Source organism: Ctenopharyngodon idella, chromosome 8, assembly GCF_019924925.1.
Source record: "Ctenopharyngodon idella isolate HZGC_01 chromosome 8, HZGC01, whole genome shotgun sequence".
Lineage (NCBI taxonomy): Eukaryota > Metazoa > Chordata > Actinopteri > Cypriniformes > Xenocyprididae > Ctenopharyngodon > Ctenopharyngodon idella.
In genome coordinates this window covers 20,746,125-20,770,590 of record NC_067227.1, presented here as the reverse complement: position 1 = coordinate 20,770,590, position 24,466 = coordinate 20,746,125, and the positions used below count along the sequence as shown (strand labels likewise).

Genomic DNA, 24,466 nt, shown 5'->3' with positions numbered 1-24,466 from the left:
ACCAATTTGGAAAGGTTGATTCAAGTGCTTTTTTCAGCGACCCTGCTGCCAGTGTTTGTTCTATAAAGCCTGAGTCCCTCGCATGGTCTGAAAAGGCTGTCAGGGCTGTGGCACATCTCTCTGATTGATGGGCTGCTCTGTCTCGTTCTCAAATTTTCTCTCTCACACATGGATTCAGAGTGGCATGCACAGACTAGTTTAGTCATTCCGCATTCAAAAAGGAAAGATAATGAATCAAATCTTGTAGAATGCTTTGTTGTCTGATATCAACCACAAAGTGGCTTTTGTTTCATACACATTTAATGTGACCTGTTTGATTTTAAATGAATATAAATCTGCTCCATGACCTAGTGTGCTTCCTTACTCACTAGGCATTTTAAGGCATCATACAGTACATGCGCTCCCAAAGTCAAGGCAATGTCCCATGTATCCTTCATGGAGAAGGGAATAGCAGAATGCAACAAGCTCAGTGAAAATGTAAATCCAAGTTGGTGAACAATGCTATTTTGATTATAAACATTCTTATGATTCAGTCAATATTATTATAAAACGGTTAGTTCCTGTCCTTGATTCTGATTGGTCAATAGCTGTGTTTTATTCACGATAAAACACGGCTATGACCGCTTCACCCAACGGTTCTGTGTATCACTACACAACACCCTTAGCAACCACTCTTAATTGATATTGTTTTATTTTTTTTGACATTGAAGCTTACTGTATTGTGTAGAAGAGTATTGTGAGAAAGAGCTCGAGCAAGTTTATTACCTTCATTCAGATTTAGTATTTTCCTTCAGGTCAGTCCTATGTTCATAATAAAAAAATCTGTTTAAATGTCCGATGTATTATCTTGTCCTTTTAACAGTTAAGGGGTTTTCCCGTGACTGACAGCGCTAGTCAAAGCATTTGTCATTTGCGTCTTGTTTCGTGTTCACAACAATTCAGTCTTCAATGTAAAAGTCTTCGCTACGGACTGACTCACTCATAAAGACAATCTTTGCCGCCATCTAATGGCGTTATAATGTAACTTCTGTTGCTGTTCACGGTCAGGGACTAGTTTTTCCAGCGGAAAGAAGGCTTTTGGTTAAAGTTTACTTCATGAAAGTTGCATTAATACATATATTTGGCTTTAATATTTGTATTGTGAGGTAACCGTTTTATAAAAGCAAGAACTCGAGGTACTCGAGGCTAGTGCTGTTTCATGGCTGAAGGGGTTGTAGGCACTCCGCTTCGCGTCGTGCGTAACAACGCCCTTGTGCCGTGACTTATTTACGATACAGCACAGCCTCTCGTACCTTATTGCTTACTTATATTATATTATATTATATTATATTATATTACTCTTGGAATTGCTTCATTTATTATCTTGTTTTTGCTTCAAAACAAAGTCTTTAAGGGGTCGTTCACACAGAACACGTTTTTTTTTTTTTCATTGCATTTTCCCCATTCCACTGCCCATGTCTTGCGTTTTTTTTAAAGCAAAAATGTGTTGTGTGAACGAGCCCTAACGTTGTGATTTATCTTGGGACTGGCATATTTGGGTGATAACTTGAAATCCCCATGGAGAAAATGAATGGGAAAAATACTGGAGAGGAGGCAATAACTGTTCTGCTCTACTAATGCTCATGGTTTCGAAATAAAACCTTCAACAAGCACATTTGGATGTGATGTTCAGGTGTACAGTACCTAGTTGCATTTCTGACTTATTGTGCTCTAATGCACAAGCCATATAATGAATAATGCCATCAAGCGATTTTCCGCACATCCCATATACTTTATTTCAGAGTTAGTGAGTTAAAATACTCGGTTTAGATGCATGCACTCACCCTCTATTTATAGTTAATGCTTTTTAAAAAGAGCCTTTGCCTCTCTCTATCTGTTTCTCTCTCTCTTTCAGACACCACTATGCCTCCATTATTGATTTTATGTTTTTTAGTATGCATGAAAGTCAGTGTATGTCAAACAAGAGCTGGCTTTGTGAATATTGACGTGCATGATTTTTATTCTGGCCTTGTGCCTTTTCTGTTGGCATTGTGTCTGTCAGTAGTTCTTCTATCATGTGGATCTGTCTGTCTTTCCTCTCCCCCTGTTTTCTTACTTCTTTTAGTGATGGGGGTAATAATTCATTGAGTCATTGTAGTGAGAGTCATTTGTTTTTGTGTCTGCTGTCAGTTGAGGATCACAAATACTGTTGATCTTCATCAGGGCAGCACAATACTGACCTCAATGCAATATAAACCAGGGGTTTACCTTTTTTATATTGAATGCATATGGGGTAAATTATAATATGTTTAAAAATGTAATATTATAAAATGTAAAAATTTACTTATCCCTGAATTGCCCACATTTTCTGGGGCAACTGCAAGGTTAGAAGTAAAATGTTATGTTTTAATTTTACACATTTGAATTTTTTATTAGGGCCCGGGCATCGATGGTGTGAGGACCCTATTGTAATTGCTCAGCCAATTATTCTTCTTTTCCGAAATGAATCGCATTTTTGAGGGCCTAAACATGCTCGAAAACTCATGAAACTTTGCTGATGCGTCAGAAGTGGTGAAAATTTATGCCTGATATGGATTTCATAATAAGGTGTGGCAAAATGGCTCGATAGCGCCATCTACAAAATTTCAGCGAAGTGCCCCTGACCCTACATTTCACGTACAGGTATGAAATTCAGTACACACATCAAACAGCCCAATACCTACAAAAAAGTCTCTTGGAGTGAAATCTGAAAACCAACAGGAAGTCAGATATTTTGAATTTTCTTTGGGAAATTTGTGCAGTTTTTGCCATTTCCAGACGTTGTACTTTAACCAACTCCTCCTAGAGCTTTAATCAGATCATCATATTTAGTCAGTCTAATCTAAAGGCCTTTGCAACGTTACATTGCAAAGATCTAGACTTTTCACCGAAGGGCGTGTCCGTGGCGGCCTGACAAAGTTCGATGTTTCGCCATGAAACAGGAGGTTGTTGTAACTTGGGTATACAATGTCCAATCTGCCCCAAATTTTACATATGTGATAAGAGTCCTGGCCTGAAGACTCTATATGCTAATGTTCAGTTAGTCATAGCGCCACCTGCTGGAAACAGAAAATGGCATGCTTTACACTGTTATTCACTCCCAGAAACACATTTCAATATGCCACGAAGTACCAAACATATTAGAAACACATTAAAACATGCAACACTTGGTTAAGTGCTAATGTATGAAATGACTTTGCTGTATTTACTCGCTTACATGCCTGTTGCCCATTTTATTCAAAATTTATGTACATTGCAAGGTAAGTGACGTAAAGAAACTGTAACATGAAAAGTGCTGCATTTCGAAGTTTCAAAGGCTCACAAACCCGCAATTGGAAAGTCGCCGTGGTCTGAATTCATGTTATGTGGTCAGTTGCTCAGTCAGTGCAAGGCACGGTGAGTTTCAGCTGATCGGGGCTCACTGTAGTCATGCGTTTAGGCATTATTGGGGTCAGTGAGTCATGAATTTATGCTGTATTGGGGTCAGTGGAGAAATGCTTTTAGGCTGTACTGGCTGTCTGTGATTTAGGCTGTATTAGAGGCAGTTGAGTCATGAGTTTAACACCACTGACCCCGTCACAGTCACCCGGTCCTGTGCTATACAGATCACATCACACAGCCTATGAATCCATCAGTCGTTCTTAAGGGCATAGAAGTGATTTACATCAGCAACTGATGCAAACTAAAGTCTGTACAGCTCTCTGAGCATTAGCACTGGAGGAAGACTTTTAATCAGTAATATCTGACTAAATCTGATTAAAAGTTACATCACCGCAGCCTTAATGTCTTCATTTAGATAAGTATCAGAGAAATTTTTATAATTCTGATATGATATTTTATTGCTAGCTGTAAAACAGGGATGCAAACTGAAAAAAGAAAAAAATAAGACGTCAAAATTTAAAGGATATTTTTGTACAAAAACTTAAATTGAAAAAATGCATATGAAAATCAGATATTTAGTTCCTAATAAAGTCACAATCTTAAAAATGCAAAAATTGATGACTGTGTCAGAAAACATTTACACAAGTTTATAATGTTACTTTTGTTATTTTGACTACAATAGAGACTCAAATTAGGAGCATGAGGCAAACAGGAATGGTGTGACATTCACAGTGAAGAAAGAGAAATTAGAGCTTGTATGAAAATATGTGCGTAGCGGCACCCAAAGCTGGATCTGTCACATTTATACCTAAACAGGTTTCTAATTTCATCCCGCTTTTGTGTTGGCTGGATGTTGGCATTATGTAGATGCCAGCTGCGGGGGATTGCCACACCGTCAGATGCTTTTGCTTGTTGTTTCGTGCGATAAATATGTATTAATTTTTTTTTGTTCTTTTTTTCCCCCCTCTTTTCTCTGGTTCTGTTCTTCAGCTGTCTCTCTCTCAGCTGGTTGCGACTTCACGCTACCCGACCATGAGCCACACGGTGGGGTCTCCATGGCAACAACAGCTCCCCTCTCTGCTCTCTCCCTCCCCGATGGCATCGGCCCACCAGCTGTCACATGTCGTAAGTTTTCCACCCACATATGCACACACACACTCAAACGAATACAGAAATGTATATATGCTCTTTTAAAACAAAGCACAGAGATACATTCATGCAAAGGAATAAAACACCTACACTCAAAACATTTGTGGCATAGGCGCTTTAAAGGAAAACACACATGCATTACCTCAATAAACAGACACCTATACACCACAAAAACCACACCAAACCTGTTGAGACCAGCAGGAATTTCATACTAAAATGTTTTTTTTTTTTTTTTTTAACATGGTGAGCTGCAAGTGTTCGCTACCATTTTGCAGGTTAAAAACTTTGCTGAATCAAACTGCAAAATAAAACTTTCTAAGAGCATCATTAACTGTCCCAACATTTTGACAAAATTAGCTGTTTCATGTTTCATGCTTGCATAAGAATCTACTGTAAGTGCCACTTTCACACTTTCACCACAAAAACAGGAGAGATACACCAGAACCTTAAAATCTGGTCTGGTATATATACAAATTTTGATTTTGATGACTGTAACACACTCCAAAAAAGTTAAGACAGAGGTATGTTTACCACTGTGTCACATCACCTTTCTTTTTAATTACACTTTTTAATCATTTGGGAACTGAGGATACTAATTGTTGCATTTCTGCAAGTGGAATTTTTTGCAAGTGGAACATCTGCTCAACTGTCTGTGGTCGTCGTTGTCTGATTCTGCTTTTCATGATGTGCCATACATTTTCAGTAAGAGACAGATCTGGACTGCAGGCAAGCCAATCAAGCACATCCCTTCTATGGTGTAGAGTGTCTACGAAGCATGTGCAGAATGAAGGTGCGGTCACACTTGACTTTTCGTCCCATTGACTTCCATTCATACGTGTGCGAATGCGTCAGACCGGAAACGCAAGCTCATGCAAAAAGTTTTGCATTTCGCTGCGACCTGTGAATTTGCCTCATGTGAAGACGTGCGACCAGTAGAAGATCGATTCATCATTGCATGACCTCTTAGCTGAATAAAAAGAGAGATATTTTTGCAATAAAGTCCAGTAGGTTGTATATTTTTACATTTTGAATGTATTACTATATGTTATATATGTTGAATTCATGTTTATAAAAAAGATGCTGTAGACTGGCACATCATATCTTGACCATTGAAATCTCGCACGTTCAAAGTCTAGTGTGACCGCGGCTTGAGGCCTGGCATTGTCTTGCTTCCCAGGAAAGATGTCATCTTGATGGCAGTATATGCCTCTGTACAATCCCAATATACGCCTCCACATCAATGGTACCTTCACACATATGCAAGTCACTAGGGGTGGGATGGTTCAGATTTCTCACGGTTCGGTTTGTATCACGGTTTTAGTGTCACGGTTTCAGTACAGTTCGGTATGTGCTATGTTCAGTCAAAAATAGGACAATTGTCAAATTAAGATAAAGAAAATAAAAACAAATAATCTAACTACAAGACACAGCACAAATGAATACATGAGAGCTAAAATACAAATAAAAATAAACAATGCTTTACAGGTTTTTCAGGTATCTAACAGCTTTCAGGTACAGAAATTGAATAAAGTAATCTAATATAAAATAACACTTCATATAAACTTCTTTGAATAATTAAATAAAGTTGAAACATTGTTAAAGTTACAATTTCACTGAAGTTACATATTCAGTCTAGAGTGATTTCTTCGTGCTTTGTCGTTCGATTAACATTAAAACACAGAGAGCAGGAATATTAGACTGCTGTCCCTTTAAGACATAATTCAAAGATCCAGTACACTGATACTGATACACATGCGTTGTCTGTCTCATTTTTCTCTTAAGACATAACTTACTATATTTGTTAGGATACTCGCTAACATGGGCATGTTGACATAATTTTTGTGTGAATTTGTCCGTTTAGGTGCAAGACTTAAAAGAGAATTTGCGCAAGAGTATTTGCGCGCTGTGATGCGGCTCTCCATGTATGCGCTTCGGATGAGCACTCACACACACACACAAACACACAAATCTCCTCACAGCGCGCAAATTCTCTTTCGCGTCTTACGGATGAATGTTTAAATTGGCAAGGTTTAAATGAGTTTAGTTTAAACACAGATAGCAACGTGAGATGTTCAGGTCTCACCTGTGCTTGTGCGCTATCAACACCCGGGTGATGACGCCGTAAATGACTGGTCATAGAGCTTTCGGCACGCCATTGAACATTTGTTTACAAAGAGTGACTGTTTTGTCCATGTTCTTTTGATCATTGCTGTTGTAACGTATTGGGAAACCAGAATTGACTGAAACGTGCATTAGCCGAATCCGTCTGTCTGTTTTGCACGTTGTTTTCAACAAACCATATTATAGATACGTCATCAGATTTGGGATGAACTGCAGTGCAAGCGCGTGCCGAACCGTGGGTGGAGAACCGAACGGTTTGATTTTTTTTTTTTTTTTTTTTACAGCGAACCGTCCCACCCCTACAACTCACCCATGCTGTTTGCACTGATGCACCCCCATACCATGACAGATGTTTGCTTTTGTACCTGTCGCTGATGAAAGTCTGGATGGTCCCTTTCGTCTTTGGGTTTGAGTCCGAAAAGACATGCTGAAACATGGACTCATCTGACCACAGCACATATTTCCACTGTCTTTTGGACCATCTGAGATGAGCACAGGGCCAGAGAACTTCTGTATTGAATAAATGTATAGCTTTCTCCTTGCGTAACAGAGATTCATGTTGCATTTCTTAATGCAGCGGCAGACTGTGTTAAGTGACAATGGTTTTCCAAAGCACTCTCGAGCCCATGTGACTATATTTAACATGCAGTGCCATCTGAGGGCTTGAAGGTCATGCACATTCAATGGAGGTCTCCTGCCTTGCCCTACACAGACTGAGATTTCTCTGGATTCCCTGAATCTTTTCACAATTTGATGTATGGTAGATGGTGAAAGATGGAAATACTTTGCAATTTTGCATTGAGAAATGTGATTTTTGAATTGTTTGACATTACTCTCATGAAATTTGGCACAAACTGGTGAGCCATAACCCATCTTTGCTTGCAACTTGGAAATTGTGTAATCTTTTCACTTTTATTTTGCCCTGTCCCAACCTTTTGGTGTGTGTTGCAGCTATCACAATCAAAATTTGTTTATATTTACAAAATACAATTAATTTGGCCAGTGAAAACATTGACATTTTTTCTTTGTACGTTTGTCAGTTAAATAAATGTTAAGAGAATTACCAAATTACAAATTCTTTAAATTATTGTGTTTTACAAAATGTCCTAACTTTTCTGGAATTTGAGTTGTGTATCCATCAGTGATCACTTGAGCTCTGAAATACATTCATATAATCAGTCAAGAATTTAGTGTCTCATGATCATTCAGAAATCATGCTAATATGCTGATTTGGTGATTGATTGTTTATAAATATTGATAACATTTGTGCTGCTTAATATTTTTGTGATGCATCTTTTTCTTTACTTTTATTTTAACAGCATTTTACATACTTCAAGACTTTTTCACTATCAGGCCGAATGTTTGTGAAATTGTACCTAAGGTGTTATGAAATAAGGATTACACTGTACATTTCCCTGATAATGTAGAAGCTGGCGACAAGTGATACTGCTTTTTTGGTAAATAATACAGCGAGCGCACTATGTAGAAGGATTATTACAAACGTTCCAAGGCTAGCTACAAAGAAAATGTATACAGATAATATTATATGAATTTTAATGTGTTAACTAGTGAAATTTACCTCATTCTGTAAAAACATACTGTATTAGATATATCAGCACATCATTATAGGTGTTCCACAGCACCATTGGCTAACCGTGCTGAGAAATCTGGGCTGGGAACGGTTTGTAATGGTAATGTGCTTGTGTTATTTTAATGGAAATACAGTGTGGTTAGATACAGCCTGTATAGAGTGGGAGCATATCACACATTTTGCACGAGGATATCCACAGATATTATGTTAATCATGTGTGGGAGCATGTATGTTTATGCTGTTGCCTGTAGTCATGCGGTGCATTTAACTATATGATGCTTTGTTACCTCCTCCACAGTTGTTCGAGGCTGTTTGTGCCACACATGGGCTAAACTGACAGAGATTAGGAAGGACATTTCTGCTATGCTCAACCTGCATGCTAGTCATATAATTTCTGGGTAAAGGATTGTGGGTGATTTTGTGATGGTGTTGAATTATTCCCTGTGCATTTTTATTTTCTTTTAATTAATCTCCTGTTTCTATCTTCAAATCCTTTGCTGGTTTTGGAAGGAAAATTGTGAACATCCTGTGCTGTATACCAATTTTATACAGATGCAACAAATGCAGAATGTTAATATTCATTTGCAATTTGGCTGAATTGCTGCGACTGTGTTTTTTAAGTAGACTGCTTAGTGTGTGTGTGTGTGTGTGTGTGTGTAGTGTGCATGTTTGGATGTGATTGCGAATGCATATACCAGCATGGCACATCTACATCTAGGCCTACATTTATTCATTTTTACAGAGACAAATGCAAATGAGGATTGCTACCACACAAGCAATTCATCAAAAGTGGGCAGTGACATTAGAAGTGCGATACAAAAAGCTAAAGTTTGCCTGCAAAGAACAAGGTAATAGAGTAATATAATATACAGTACACTGCTGTTTAAACATTTGGGGTCTGTAAGATTTTTAATGTTTTTGAAAGAAGTTTTGAAATAATGTTATGCATTTATTTGATCAAAAATAAAGTACAAACAGTATTGTGAGATATTAATGCAATTTAAAGTAACAGATTTTTTAGGCAGTGGCTATTTGCACTGTGCAAATATCAATAGCTGCTATTTACACTAAGTGCAAATAGCGATAGATATTATTTACACTAAGTGAAAATAGCATATTTTCTTAGTGATAGATGATATTTACACTAAGTGCAAATAGCTGTAGATGCTATTTACACTAAGTGAAAATAGCAATATATTCTATTTACTCTAAGTGACAGCATTTTCTTAGCTATACGCTATTTACAATAGGCGAAAATAGAGATAGATTCTGTTTACATCATGTAAAAGTATTAGTTCTTTGCAATAAGAGTAAATAGTAATTAGATGCTATCTATACTTTATATTGGCAGATACTATTTGCACCTCAGAATTTTTGTACATTAACAGGATGCAATAATATAAATGATTATATTTATTTAAATTATTAAATGGATGCTGCCTTATTGGGAGAATAAAAACCCTCCCTACACCTTCCCCTAACCCTTACCAATAAACACTTTTAATACTGTATTATTAAACACTCGTTCGTAGTTTATTTCCACTTTTAGAACATTATTTTTATTTTTATTGAAAATAAATGCGAGTTTGGCAAACCCGCTTCGATCGCGTTAAGAGCCAGGTCTGTGAGCCTTACTCGCTACTGCTGCGCCACTGAAGACGTTGAATTTTTGTCAGCGTTTGCCAACAAGGGACACTATTTGCACTTAGTTTAAATAGACACTCCGTTTTTTTTTTTTTTTTTTGGAAATATTTAGAAATGTAGTTTACACTTGTGATGGCAAAGCTGACCTTTTTAGGACAAAAAAAAGTGTACCTTGATTCCCGGAAATTGTGTAAAGCCAGCCAATCAGATTAAAGCTTGCCTGATTTAGAAAATACTTGCCAGTTTTTCAGCATTATAGATCAGATGGTCAGTGAACAGACTGTTGGTGGCCTGTGGGTATGTTGCCTGATGCTAGGTAAGGAGAATAGAAAATGCCGTAATTGGTTTTTGATCAATTCCTTGTGGAAAAGTTGTGTCTTCAGGCGTTTCATAAAGAACTTGAAGTTCTTGTAGAGCGTTTGGTTGTTAGGTTTCTGTTGGCTGTGGTGTGTCATTTTTTGTGATAGATTCCAATAATAAATGGTCTTGACGGAGTTGTCTCTGAACTGCTGACCTCTTTGTTGTCTTGACATTCTCACTTGCTTTTTTGCACATTTTAGGAAGTTGTTTTAGATTTGCTGATGAAATATTCTCAGTGTGTTTCACAATCTGAGTTTTCAAAGAGAGAGACAAGATTTATGAGCCAAAACTTCATCAAAGCCTCTGGGTTTTTGTTTTGCAGGATCTGCTCCTAAATTTCAGTCCAAAATGACATCTGAATTTGTCTGGGTTTTTTTTTTCCCTGTGTGTTGATTTAAATTGAATCAGGAGCGTCCAGTTGCCGGCAGCATTGCTCACCTGGAGCTGAGTGTGCAGGAGAGAGAGGGAGACAGAAGTGAGGAAGAGGATGAGATGCAGGAGCTGACCTTCACCCCAGTGCACGCCCCTGTCATCACCCTCGGAACACATGCTGCTGGGTGAGAACCATACAGACACACTAACAAATAATTCAGCTGTACAGGAGCCATATTCTTCACTCAAGTAAATCGACTGCATTTGCTACTTTTGTATTTGTATATGTAAATTATTGTACACTAAGGGTTAGCAGAGGTTAAACCAGCCGGGCCAAGTTGCTGAACATTGAATAGATGCTAATATATAAACAACTGAAATCAACTAAAATTTGCCATAATTAGCACAATATTTATGTTTATAGTGTGTGTGTGTGTATATATGGGTCATTGACGAATAAGGTTTTTAAAAGTGTAAAAAAACGTAATGGAGATATAATTAATTTTGAAGTTTTTTTTAAGTGTTAACAATGAGATTATGTGTTTTTTATAATCAATTAACACTGTTTTTGTCATTTTTTACAAGATGGACAAAATTTGTCACCAAAAAAGTCATTCAGTTTAACCAAAATTTCAGTTTTACCGAATGACACTTTTGGTTATACCAAATGATGATATTTTCAAACTGATATCTAGCTAGCAAAAGGACAGTCAAACATTTTATATTTAGTACAAGTTTTTAAAATATTCCAACTTTTTCCATGTTTTATAGCAGTTGTACCGAATGACCTGATGTTCCGGGACATGTGTATGAGCAATTGAAAACATGAATTTTTCAAATAGTTAAGAGAGAGTTAGTTACTTTGTTTCATGACCATGTGGCCCTTTGCAGGTGTCTAAAGTATATCACATCCTGTCACATGATTTTGACCGCATGACTTGATCCAAAATGGTCCCTTTATATTGGTTACTACGAATGACATCAATGAAATTCATTTTTCCGGACATTCTTTCTCATAACAAAGCAACAACTTCTACACATAATTTTAATACCATTTTGCACTATGTTGATATGATATGATGTTTAAAATCATGCCAGAATAAAAAATATATACATTTATTACATTTTAAGATATTTTAATCACAAATAAAATGGCTGTATTGGCCTTTGGACGGTTAAACCGAATGACCTTTTGACACTTCAAAATCTTTAAAATACCTTTATATGTAGCAAAATATAATTAAAACCTTTTGTATTCAATAAAAGAGATCTAGTTGTATTACCTTTCATACTTTGGATGCCATAGCTTTGTTTTTTTATTATTATTAAGGCCTTTGGACAAAAAAAATGACCCATATATATATATATATAGAACATAGTTTGGTGGATGGATATAGACAGACAGGCAGATAGACAGACATCACTCTATATCCCCATCATGCATGAATTTGCTGCTTTCTCTAATGCCAGTTTCTCTCTCAATATCCCTCTCTGTTGCCATTGCTCCATTTTCAATACACCGACACATTTGTTTATGTGATGTTTATTTTAGCTGAAGTATTTCAGGGCCCTGTCTGTTTTTTATATGTGGACTTGTGCTGTCCTTTAAAAGTGGCAACAGTTCTGCTAAAACTGTGAGTTGAGATGGCCATTTAAAATCTCAGGGAGTACAGAGTTGTCATTCAGGAGCTGTTCTGTGTCACATCATCATCTAATTCCGACCAAAGACAGTCGACAGGCCAACATTATTTACGTCTGCCCCTGCAGATTCACAGAGCACAGGGAACTAATGTATGTCACTTAAAACTTTATTTAAAATAAGAGCTCTAATTTGAGTCAGTTGTCGTATCTGATTGAGACCTCTGAAATTAAAATTGAAGTCTGAATACTAAACCATGTGGAATGATTTAAGTTCTTTCATTTGGACTGGAGGTGAATTTAAATTTTTTTCTATGTGAGGGATTTTAATTTGTTTAGATTTGAATGTGTGTGTTTTAGGAAGAACTCAGATTATCACAGACAAGGACAGAAGTGCTTTTGATTTCCCTGAGATATTATGATAAAACATTTACATAATAACAAAATCTCTTGTCTCTTATTCAGGGGTTTTTAAATGAGTTGCTGGTTATGAGTACAAATCCCACTGGTCTGTTGTCATTACGAGAAACCAATTGTCCAATGGAAATCAAAAAGACTATCTAGGTAATTTGGTTTTAAAAGACATTTAGACATGATTTAAAAAAAAAAAAAAACATTTTCAATTAATAATTTTTTTTTTTTTTTTTTTTTTTTTGTAATTTAATCATGCCCACCAAACTCAATTGTGAAATGTATTGCTGTGGACTGTATAGGACAGTTATAGAATAATGTTCAATCAATCAATAAGTCCCATTTTTGTAATGTTTATTTAGTACTTTCGTCTACCACAGTGTTTTTGAATTACCTTCATTTAGCAAATACTAATAGTGCTATTTAACTGTGATTAGTTTTAATTACATAATCAGCATATCATGTAATTAATTCAATATATGTTTAACTGATTATATATTAGTAGCTAATGCATATGAATTAAGTTAAAGAAATGATTACCAAAACAGATGACTATGTCTCTTTCAGTCTCTATCTGCCCTCATCTTTCTTCATGTCTCTCTCCCTCTTTATCTTTCTTTCATTTTTAATCTTTTTTTTCCCTGTGTGGATCCTGGTAAGGATATATTGGGCGGGCGAGTGTGAAAATAATAAGCAAGGATTATTAATGTGTAGTTTAGCAGAAAATTACATGATCCATAGGTAATATTATGTTCGTCTTTGACTGTGGCAATTAATAGCCTCTCGTATAAGTGTAGGCCTAATTATTGTGTCTCCTAATTAGTTTTGTGTCACTGGAAGAACATATTAAAGTCCTGCTGTCGTTGTGCTCATATATATTTTTGCTCTTCTGTAATGTTGAAAAAGCTCTCGTTAGGGCTTCCTAAATATAATTATAGGGAAATATAGGGAAACAGTATGTAATCCCCTACATTGCTCATAGGGATTACATACTGTTTTTACAGGGATGATGAAATGTGTTGTGTATGTGAATGTTTATGTGGTTTATGTGTGTGTGTGTGTGTGTGTGTGTGTACATGAGGAAGTATGTCAATGCAAATTTTTTATATTTTGATTAAAAATTATGACGGTTACAGTTTATGATAGATTATGAGGTTATTTATGTTTATTTGGAATAATATGCATCAATTATTAATTTGTCACAAGACTTGCAGTAAGGAAGTACATAGTCAATTTTGACATTCATGTTGACTATTTAATAGTCAATTTTGACATCATGTTGACTTTATTTGCTATCTATGAGATTGTATGTATATATCCACCTTTTTATATTTCATATTGTACTGAACAGTTCTGCCCGACAGCTGTTTTGCCACCCACATTTTATTTTATTTGCTGTTTTTTTGCTTTCTCTTGGTGCAGTTTTCTTTCTGTGTCCAACGGGGGAATACTGTATTTGAAATGTCTTTATCTTTTGTGCGACAGTGCAAGTCTTTCAGGAAAAAAGACGTTTCTGAAGTCTTTAAGAAAATGCTTGATGTAAGCCTCTCAAAACCATGTATATCATCTCATGTGTGAGATCCCGTTTAAGATATAACAGCAGGACATACTACCAGATCACACCAGAGGATTTCATAGTGGCTCTAACATTTGACACAGAACATGCTGTGGCTAAAAGGGATTTTTACAACGTTGTACATGTTGAAATGCAGTGAAGAGATACGGAATGTACCTGATAACGCACAGTAGGCTGCCACATGTGTTCACTGCTCTGTGTTCTGTGTTGTTTTGACAGCACTTGGCAGCTTCAGGTGTCTGTGCAGGTACAGTATTGTAACTAAAGATCTATGAAGCACAAAGAACTGAAAAAGGCTCAGTAGTAAGGCAGGTGTTCAGTAATGAAATGAAATGCTTAGGTAACTGAATGTACAGGAAAGCTATTTTACTGCATTATGTAATGCTTAGCATATCATTAGAAATGTCACAAAATATATATCTACTGTATATTCTACTGACAGACAATTTTTAGCTGTGCAAATGTGATTTCTCTATCTCAGCTCCTCCAGATCGACCTCCCGGAGATCTTTGGCCCAGCTCTTCTCCTCTGGTTTTCCTCAGATCCTGGACCATCAGAACCAGGTGGCTGAGGTTTTGGATCCTTCTGAGCCTGTCAACTTTGACCTCCAGAGAGAAGAAGCAGATCATCTGCTGGCCAACACTCTCATTCTGCAGTTCCTGGCCTTTACCAGGTACTTTTGAATGTCAGGCCATCTTAGCTGCACTGTTTCATTGTTGCAGTCTTTTCTGTGCGTTAAAATCAGTGAGACTGCACCTTTTAATTCAAAAATGGTTCACTAAAATAGTTTGCTGCTTGTTGAAAATATTGTCACAGTTTTCCTTATTTCATGCAATCTATTTAAATTGTAGACATGTCCAGACAAATACAGACATGCTGGCAAATAATGTGAATGTTTAATTTTTTCTAACATCAACTGCCTGGAATAATGTCATTTATTTAAGTACTCTACAAAATTAAATTATTTCAGTTGGTTATTTGTGTATTCCAGGAAAAACTATTCTAAGCAATGTTTGGGAAAAAAAGCCAAAATATGATTGAAAACGTATTAAAACTGTATAATAGTATTATGTAGTGATATAATGTGGTAGTGTTTTTAATAATGAATTGCAATATGACTTCATCTGCTTAGAAAGATTCACAGGCAGGTCTGTGTTGAGCAGTATGTTCTAGTCAACAGCCTTTACGAGCAGTGCTGAAACACTAGCTATTAAACAGAGGATGTCAGGTCCTTTATTTCAATAGTAATGCAGCTCTTCAAGTGCTGGTTCAGGGCCAAGAATCTCTGGCTAACTTCTCTCTGCCTCCAATCAGCCAATGTCTGTATATCACACAAGTATTGATGCTAACTTGTCCACATAAGAAACGGCACTTGTCAAGTGTGCTTGTGACAGATCCGGGCACCTCTGTTCTCAGATCAGGCATTGACAGATTTAAAGCACACTCTCCCTCTCTTTCTCTTGTGTTTTCTCTGCATGTTTCTCACTGTCTCTGTCAGGTTGTTGTATTTTTCAAATGAAAGGAGGTGGTGATGAAATAATTCTCTTTTCAGCCTTTTAAAGCCTTGAGATCCATTTACTAATTTATTATTAGGGCTTCAGGGCTATCCATTTAACACATTTAATACAATGAAATGTGGTTAATTGTACAAAAAAAAAATTATAAATTCTTTTTATGTATAAATTTATCATAGGGTTTCCGAAACGGGGGTTTGTGAGTTGATGAACAGCTAAAATTAAATTATATACCAAAAATTTGAAAGTTAAAATAAGGGCCCGTCCACACGGAGACGCGTTTAGGTGCATACGCAAAAATGTTGTATCGTATAGGTTCGTCCAGACGGATCCGGCATTTTCGGAGCCTGAAACCGCTATTTTTTGAAACTGGGTCCCAGAGTGGATAAATCTGAAAACGACACCCTTGCGTTTTCATGTGTACAGCCAATCCGTATATTTTATGAAATGATGATGCGACATCGCTACGTCACGTAACAGCAACAACAACGACAATAGCGGACTACATGCTTTTGTTCGTGCTGCAGAAGCTACCGAGCCTATTAGCTTTATTAAAATAAAGCTTTATTTCTAAGCTTTACTAAGGTTTGTATACAGCGTGTGAGGTTTATGCGCATGCTCCAAGTCTTCTTCTTTGTTTTTAGTGTATCTCTGTGGCAGAATTACAGTGCCACATACTGGCACTGGCATGTATACTACATCGTTTTGAGTCAGTTTCAGTGGTTTCGTGTGTTCGCAGATATTTCTTGAGAGGAGGGGGGGGAAAGTTCGGATAGGGAAAGCTCTGGCTGCACAATTAATTGAAATAAAATTTGAAATAGTAATATTAATGCGATAATCAAATTGCAAAAGGCTACCATTTTAGTCTATCACAATATATAATTTTTCAAATCATACAGCCCTATACTGTAAATAAATCAATATTGGATTTTCTTGAGGTTCACTTACAATGTTAGTAAGTTTTGTTTTTTTGTGTGCAGAAAAAATATTTTCAACCCTCATTCTGAACCTCTGTCTGAAATTATCTTTTTAAAGGGGTGGATCCTTTAAGGCTTGTTAGTAAACAATGTCTGTTATGATTGGCTAATGTCATTGCATGGAAAAAGTATCAACACCCTCTTGCTATTGCATGTGAGTAAGTGTTTTGAAAACAATAACCAAATAAAACTCATTTACAAAGCATTATGAAATTATTTACTTGCATTTTGCATTGTAGCTGCACTCAAATCCAATGTAGTTGGCTGCTTCATCTTTCAACAAAAGTTTCTTTGTGAAATCTCCATAACACTGTGCTTAGTTTACAAAACAAAATGTTCCGAACAAAACATATAATCCTACGACGCGATCCTGGACACCATTAAAAATAATCCATCCACTTTTTCCTGACGCGGGTGTTTTTCTGAAGTCTGTACAGAGATGCATACAAGCTGTTTAAACAGGACACGTCAAAGCAAATGTTCTTTTACTCTTCCATTTGTCCTGTTGTCAGCAGACACAAGCGCCTGGAGAATGCCTGAAATTGAATGGACATCTGTATACTGTATCCAGTGTAGACAGCGTCAGTGCTTATAATGGTTTCTCATTGCTTTTGACGCAACGCTTGCATCTGGTGTAGACAGTTATCAGTTATTTAAGCAACTGAACACAAGTGAGTGGGGCCTATGGTGTGGTGATGTAGAAATATTTGTTGATGTCTTGCTCTAGAAGCAATCATATGCAAATGTATTTGCTTGTGTGACATCACAAATTGCACAATATCCAAACAAGCCAAATTTGGAGCTTGGCTGAATAAATGCTTTGTTTATAATGGTTTGCTGCGGTCCCCTACACGTGGTTTGTTCAACTAATGACGTGGTCATCAGCTGGTCTTTAGTTATGCTTTAAGCTTTAGGTTTGAGATTTATGTTTTTATATTATCTGCAATTTTGTGTAAGATAAAGAGAGCCATCACTTTGATAGGCCATTGGATTTTTAAATACTGTAGACTGGAATGCGGTTGGAAACTTTTTTTTTTTTTTTTTTCTAAACACACAGTAAGACTGGTGAGTCAGTTGACATGACTTTGACCTATTGGCTTTTAAAGGTAGATGGAAATACCTGAATACATTTTCTCTTTTGTCAAGGAAGTAAAATTCTGGTTTATCTGCTAAATGAATCTCCGTTCTAAAATACGAAGTTATTGTGCATTTGTGTGTATTCTGCAGTCACTCTTATAAATCTCAGTTTTCCCACTCATCATGCAAAGCTCCATTCCTTTGTTTACCAGATGAATATTGATGTTAAATCCTCGCATAGCTGTAAGGCCTATTCTTTTAATTGAGGAATTCAAGACATTTGATTGGCTCTGAGGTCAGAACTGACATTTTGAGTGAATAGCACTTAAACTCTAGAATTGTGATGTGATCGCGCTCAGTGGGCCTGCGAATTGTCCGCACTCTAAATAGTTTCTATCCTTATCTAATTCTGAGTGATTGATTGCTAATCTTCCTCACAAAGAGAAAAGAAAGCAATCATCCCTCCCTAATCTGTCCCTCCATTTTAATTCATTCTGCTGAGGATGGAGACGAACTCTTCACATTGCCCTGTCAGCTCTCAAATGTCACCTAGGACTTTGATTAATTCATTTATATCCTTTCATTTAATTATTTATATCTTTTGTTTATCCTCTTGTTCGTGTAACAGCATGAAGTTCTAAACCCAGCTTGTTGGTTTTTAGACCTTCAGGTTTGAATGAGTGAACCTATCGCCCCTGAGCTCCTAGTGTTGAATGGACGTGTTTCTTCAGGTGCAGAGCAGTTCAGTGATGGATGATTATTGCTTACATAAAATGCAGTGGACCATTGCTGGCTAATTAAATTGATTTAAAATATCATGTTTTTAAGGAAGTTGTTTCTCCCCAAAAGTCCTGCCTTACCAAATCAAAAAAAAAAAACTTTTTATTATTATTGATTTTTCTCTTCAGTGAAAGAGCCACAGTGCAATGAATTTGCAAGAAAGTTATTGATTTTGCTTTCAGGAAATGATGAAGTTCCACATGATTAAATGGGAAGTTTTGTTTTATGATTTACCTGCTCTTTCTGACTTCAAGAGACCTTTTAAGCATTATTTTTTCAAGCTCTGGTACAAGGATACTGGTTTATTGTTTTAAATTAAGTGATCGGTTTCAGTCAGACAGGTGTTCACCATTAACTTTATTAATGGTAGTGTTAGAATGTGTTAGTTTTAAAGGTTTAGTTCACCCAAAAATGAAAATAATGTCATTTATTACTCACCCTCATGTCGTTCTACACCCGTAAGACCTTTGTTCATCTTTGGAACACAAATTAAGATATTTTTGATGAAATCCGATGGCTCAGTGAGGCCTCTATTGCCAGCAATGCCACCGAACTTTTCAAGATCCAGAAAGATACTCAAAACATATTTAAAACAGTTCATGTGAGTACAGTGGTTCTACCTTAATATTATAAAGTGACGAGAATACTTTTTGTGTGCCAAAAAAACCCAAAATATTGACTTTTTAACAATATCTAGTGATGGCCGATTTCAAAACACTGCTTTGAATCTTTTGTTTCGAATCAGTGGTTTGGATCGCGAGTCAAACTGCCAAGCTGCTGAAATCACGTGACTTTGGCGCTCCGAATCACTGATTTGAAACAAAAGATTCGAAGCAGTGTTTTGAAATCGGCCATCACTAGGTATTGTTGAAAAGTCGATATTTTTTTTTTTTTTTTTTGGCGCACAAAAAGTATTCGTCGCTTTATAATATTATGGTAGAACCACTGTAGTCACATGAACTGTTTTAAATATGTTTTCAGGACCTTTCTGGATCTTGAGAAGTTCGGTGGCATTACTGACAATAGAGGCCTCACTGAGCCATCGGATTACATCAAAAATATCTTTTGTGGTCTGAAGATGAACAAAGGTCTTATGGGTGTAGAACAACTTGAGGGTGAGTAATAAATGACATAATTTTCATTTTTGGGTGAACTAACCCATTAATTTAGATCGGTTAATGAGTGCATGTTAGGTTTAGGTGTAGGGTTATACATTTTCCCCCCAACTGAGGTCCACATTTTGTTTTGTTTTGAATTAGAAAGTCATTATTAATTTATTTTGTGTTTGAGTACATTCATCTGACTGATGGCAGAAGTATGACACAGCTCACTTTTGCAGTGAATTTAATGAGTGAGAGGAAGTTTTTAGTTTTGCAAGTTACGGTATGCTTTCAAAGTACAATTATCTCAGAACAAAAAAGTTTCATCTCAAAAGATCAAGGAAATTTTGATTCCTCGTCATATGACCTCTAGCCATTTAAAAAACTTTAAATAAGTTGCTATTGATCTGGTTGAAAGGAGTTTGTCATGGTGTGACAGATTCTTCATCATAGCATGCCTTGAACAGACTCTCCATCATTGCATCGCTGATACTGGTTCTTTATGAAGGAGTCACTCAGACTGGCTCTTTATCATCGAGTCACTGAGACCTGCTCATCATCGTGGAGTCTCTCAGATTGATTCTTCATAACAAAGCGCCACCAAGTGACTCCTTATAATGGGGTACTTAGACTGACTCCACACATAATATTTCTTTCAAATCATTTGCAGTGTCCTCACTGATCCAGTCGTATCTCAATATATGTCATCATTGCTTTTCAATAATGCCACATTACCCAATGCCAATCACTTGTCTGTCTCTCCTTAGAGTCCCTCAAGCTGGTGTGAATTCAGACTGGCCCAGCTCTGTCCATTTCACCTTCCAGCTTTACCGCTTCCCCCCTGTCACCACAGAGCGTCTGAAGCTGCTTGACCCGGAGAGGAACAGCAAGCTCAAATCCAATCCTGATTACCCATGTGTCCTCTCCCTTATCAACAAGGACGGCACACTTAGCGCTGGTATGATTACCATCCTCCTACGAACACTTTATGATTCTGCTCAGCACTCCACAACACTTTTTATTTCACTTGTTGTCTTATTTTAAAAACATCTTTGCTAATCGTCTGAAAACAAAGGCATATTTATGGCACTCATCAAAATCGCAAGCACCACCTTTTTGCTCTAATGAATTTGATCAATGTCCGTAAAAATTTATAGCAGTTTTTAACTGCAACACATACAGTGTTTTAGTGAATAAAGCTCTAAAAATGAGCAATTAGAGTTTTACGGCTCTTGGCCGAAGTCCAGTAATTGCTTTTAAGAAGGAGTCATCATACACAGTAGACTGCTGAGGAGAAGTGTAGAAACGGCGTGACTTTGTGATGAACTTGGTAGTGCTGAGAAAACAGTTTTGGCTCTGTCGGTTCGTACAGCTGCCAAAAATACTTATTACCTGCCCCTGATGTGAGTTATTTTTATCAATAGTTTCTCACAGACTGGCAAAGGCCGATAATTCAAAGCACCTTAAAATGTTGAGCTAAGAGCACCTCAAGTACACTTTTCCCATAGCCAGAGTGGGGCTTTTTGCTCTCATGTTATACCATGAAAATCTTGGCTAAAGCTCAATGCATTGATTTATTTGTGTTTCGAGCACCTCCTTGACTGAAAAAAAAAAAAAAAAAAAGGTCCCAATCCAAGGAAAAAGCTGTGCGGCAGTTTTACCACTTGTTGCGTTTCGTATGAAATGGTCTTTACTAATTGGCTAGATAAAGTATCCGATGAGGTGGAACACGCATGACATAAGGACGTGTATGTCTCACAATGAGCCTCTCATTTGCCTGTAGCGAACACCTGAGAAGAACGAAGGAATAGATGATAGAGATAGCACAAATGTTGAAGAGTAAGATAGATAGGGTGGTGGAGTAAGAGAACAGAAGAAATGAGACAGGTAATGAGAGGGTGATAGAGCGAGAGAGCATGACGGAGAGATGCAGGGGTATAAGAGGATCAGCTCTAACAGCCTGTTTTCAGCCTTTTTATTTCAGAAGAGACGTAATATCACACATGAAAAATACATCTAGCGTGAGCGTGCAAGCCTTCAACCATTTTTAGGCTAAGGATCCCTTGGTGAGCAGGGACCCCCTGTTACATTTTAAGGCTGCCCTATAATAACATATCTATCAGGGTCTGTCTGTCCATCCGTCCATCAACCCTGATATAGAATGCATATAGAACCACATTAATGTATTTACATACTTTGTTTTGATGCTTACGTAGCAGAGCTATTAAAATAATTACCAATGAATTACCAATAATTATCAGTGATCTGTCCATCTGTCCGTTGATTCAGAATTTAAAAGGCATCTAGTTCTCAACCCTGATCTAGAATGCATATAGAAACACATTAGTGTATATACTTTGTTTTGATGCTTACATTGCAGGGCTATTAACATAATTACCAATGATGTACAGTGTACATTGCATTATAATTTTAATTCATTTTAATGCGGGACAAACAATGAAACATTTACAGTAGCTTCTTTATCTTTCTTTTTTCCACAAAAAATTATTTTGAGTAAAAATGATAATTGTCTGGTACCCTAGGGGTTGTAGACCCCCTATTGAAGACCCCTGCTATAAGGTGTTAAAGCATTATGCCACAGTGCACAGAATTCAGCCCTTAGACCAGGGCTCGTCAACTGGCGGCCCACGGGCCAAATCCGGCCCACCAATCATCTTCATCCGGCCCGCGGCACCCCAATCTCCATCCTCCGCTTTTCTTGGCGGCGCAGCTAAATTTGGTTAGATACGTGGCCACAGTGGCGCCTGCAGCTGGACGGCTATATACGCACTGTTCATAACATGCACACTCCTCCTACTGACCTGAGAAACGTTTTCCGTGTGAATATTTCAGCACTTATTATGTGTGTTCCGTATTTCTGTCGACTGAACCAGCTATACCTATCATTCGTGAATTAATCATTCTTTTGTCTCGATTCTTTCTTTTCCATGAATAGGCCAAACGCACTTGCATAACAATCTGAAACGATTTGAATTCGTTCGGACCACTCTGTCACTGAATCATCTGTAGTTGTTTCTCGGTCAGTAACAACAAATACAGAACAAATAGCGCTGTTTTCAAGTGTTTCACTAGTTTACGCAGCAGGGCCTAGTGGATAACGGAGTGAAAGCTTAAAGAAGCCGCGTTTATTCCAGGTCCCGGATACCATTATTAAACAGCGTTGCGACATCTAGTGAGAAGCGTTTCAATTCGACACACACCTCTCGGTTAGAAACCGCAAATCACTCGATGATTAAACTAGTTTTAAATCAGATGAAACAGCCTCAACATTCCCAACAAGACTACTGAGGAAAACATTGTGCCATGAATGAAGATGGAAGACTTTTAAATCCCAAAATCACCACCCTTACATTTACCATGAATGAACTGTAGTAAATTACCATGGTTTGTGGAAATGTGGAATATTTATATTGAAAACTATGTTATAGCCATTTATATTGCAATATATTTATTAGGTGGGTAGGGAAATATCTAATTCATGTCTTTGTTAAGGTGTAGTTTTGTAGTTTGTACCTGTGTTTAGGCATTTTTATAGGCCTATAGGCATATCATAATATAATGTCATTTGACAGTGGTAGTGAGTAGCCATGTATGGTTTTACCTGTGGTTACCAAGTCTCACTGTGAGAATATTTTCATTTAAGCCTAATAATTAATACAATAATTTAATAAGTCCCCGCCCTCGAATGAAACTACTTGAAGAGCCCTGCCTTAGACCCACCTCTGGCCCATCTATACAAAACAATGAGCCATACAGTGCCATAAAGATTACAGGCTGAATGATGATATTTTGCAGAAGGTCTTTTGATGTCTGTGGAGGGAACATCTGTATCCTGTGGGATATGATGCTGTTATTGTGCAATTACTTGTTGTTGCATAACATCTTCTCATCCCAGATTCTCAGCTGAGCATTGCACTTCTCTCCAATGAAGAAATAATATTTTTGGCTCTCTGCCTGAAGTAGCACAATATAAAAGCAACATCCAGTTTAACATTTTGACTTCATTAAGCATTAGTGTTGCATTCGCTTGTTTTGCTTTGCCACGAATGAAAATGCATCCAGGGTTTGTTGTGTTTATTTGTGTTCAATTTCGACTGTGCTCAACCTGATTGACCCCATAAATCCAGTCACTTCACTCAAACTGCTGTTGTTCCCATAAACACACGTCACCAGAGTGTCCTTGCTTAACTCCATACTGTTTGTTCTGGATCTTTTGGCAGCATTTGATGCTGCAAACAACAAACTATTGATCTCTAAGATGGTAGAAATGCTCATTTCTAGGTCAGTGATTTTGTGGTTTATATCCTACCTGGATGACAATAGGTACCAAGTCAACTGGAAAGGCTTACACACCTTACTCCACTGGGGTCCCACAGGCATTGATGCTTGGACCTTTACCACTTTCCTTTTACACTAGGCTGTATGTATGCACTTTAAGGATGCATTAAATTGATAAACAATGACAGTAAACACATATATAATTTAAAAATGATGTTTTTTTCAAATACTCTTCTTCAACACTTCATTAAGCAACACAACCACTAAGTAATAAAAAGAAGAGTTTCTTGAGCACTAATTAATTATTTAAAATTAACTAATTTATTTACTTATTTATCATTCAAATATTGAACTGCTTAATATTTTTGTGGAAACCGTCACACATATTTTTTAGGATTCTTTGATGAATAGATCTTTTATAAATCTTTTATAAAATTATAAATGGCTTTACTGTCACA

The 24,466-nt window shown here is 37.0% G+C and overlaps 1 protein-coding gene across 1 annotated transcript in view; it reads left to right on the top strand.

Annotated features, from left to right (window-relative positions):
* nphp4 (nephronophthisis 4) overlaps positions 1–24,466 on the top strand; it is a 70,776-nt gene that overhangs the window by 13,967 nt on the left and 32,343 nt on the right. The window contains exons 4-7 of the mRNA XM_051904528.1: positions 4,390–4,524; positions 10,673–10,821; positions 14,743–14,934; positions 20,477–20,667. Coding sequence (XP_051760488.1) covers positions 4,390–4,524; positions 10,673–10,821; positions 14,743–14,934; positions 20,477–20,667 — 667 coding nt within the window. The remainder of the gene's footprint in view (positions 1–4,389; positions 4,525–10,672; positions 10,822–14,742; positions 14,935–20,476; positions 20,668–24,466) is intronic.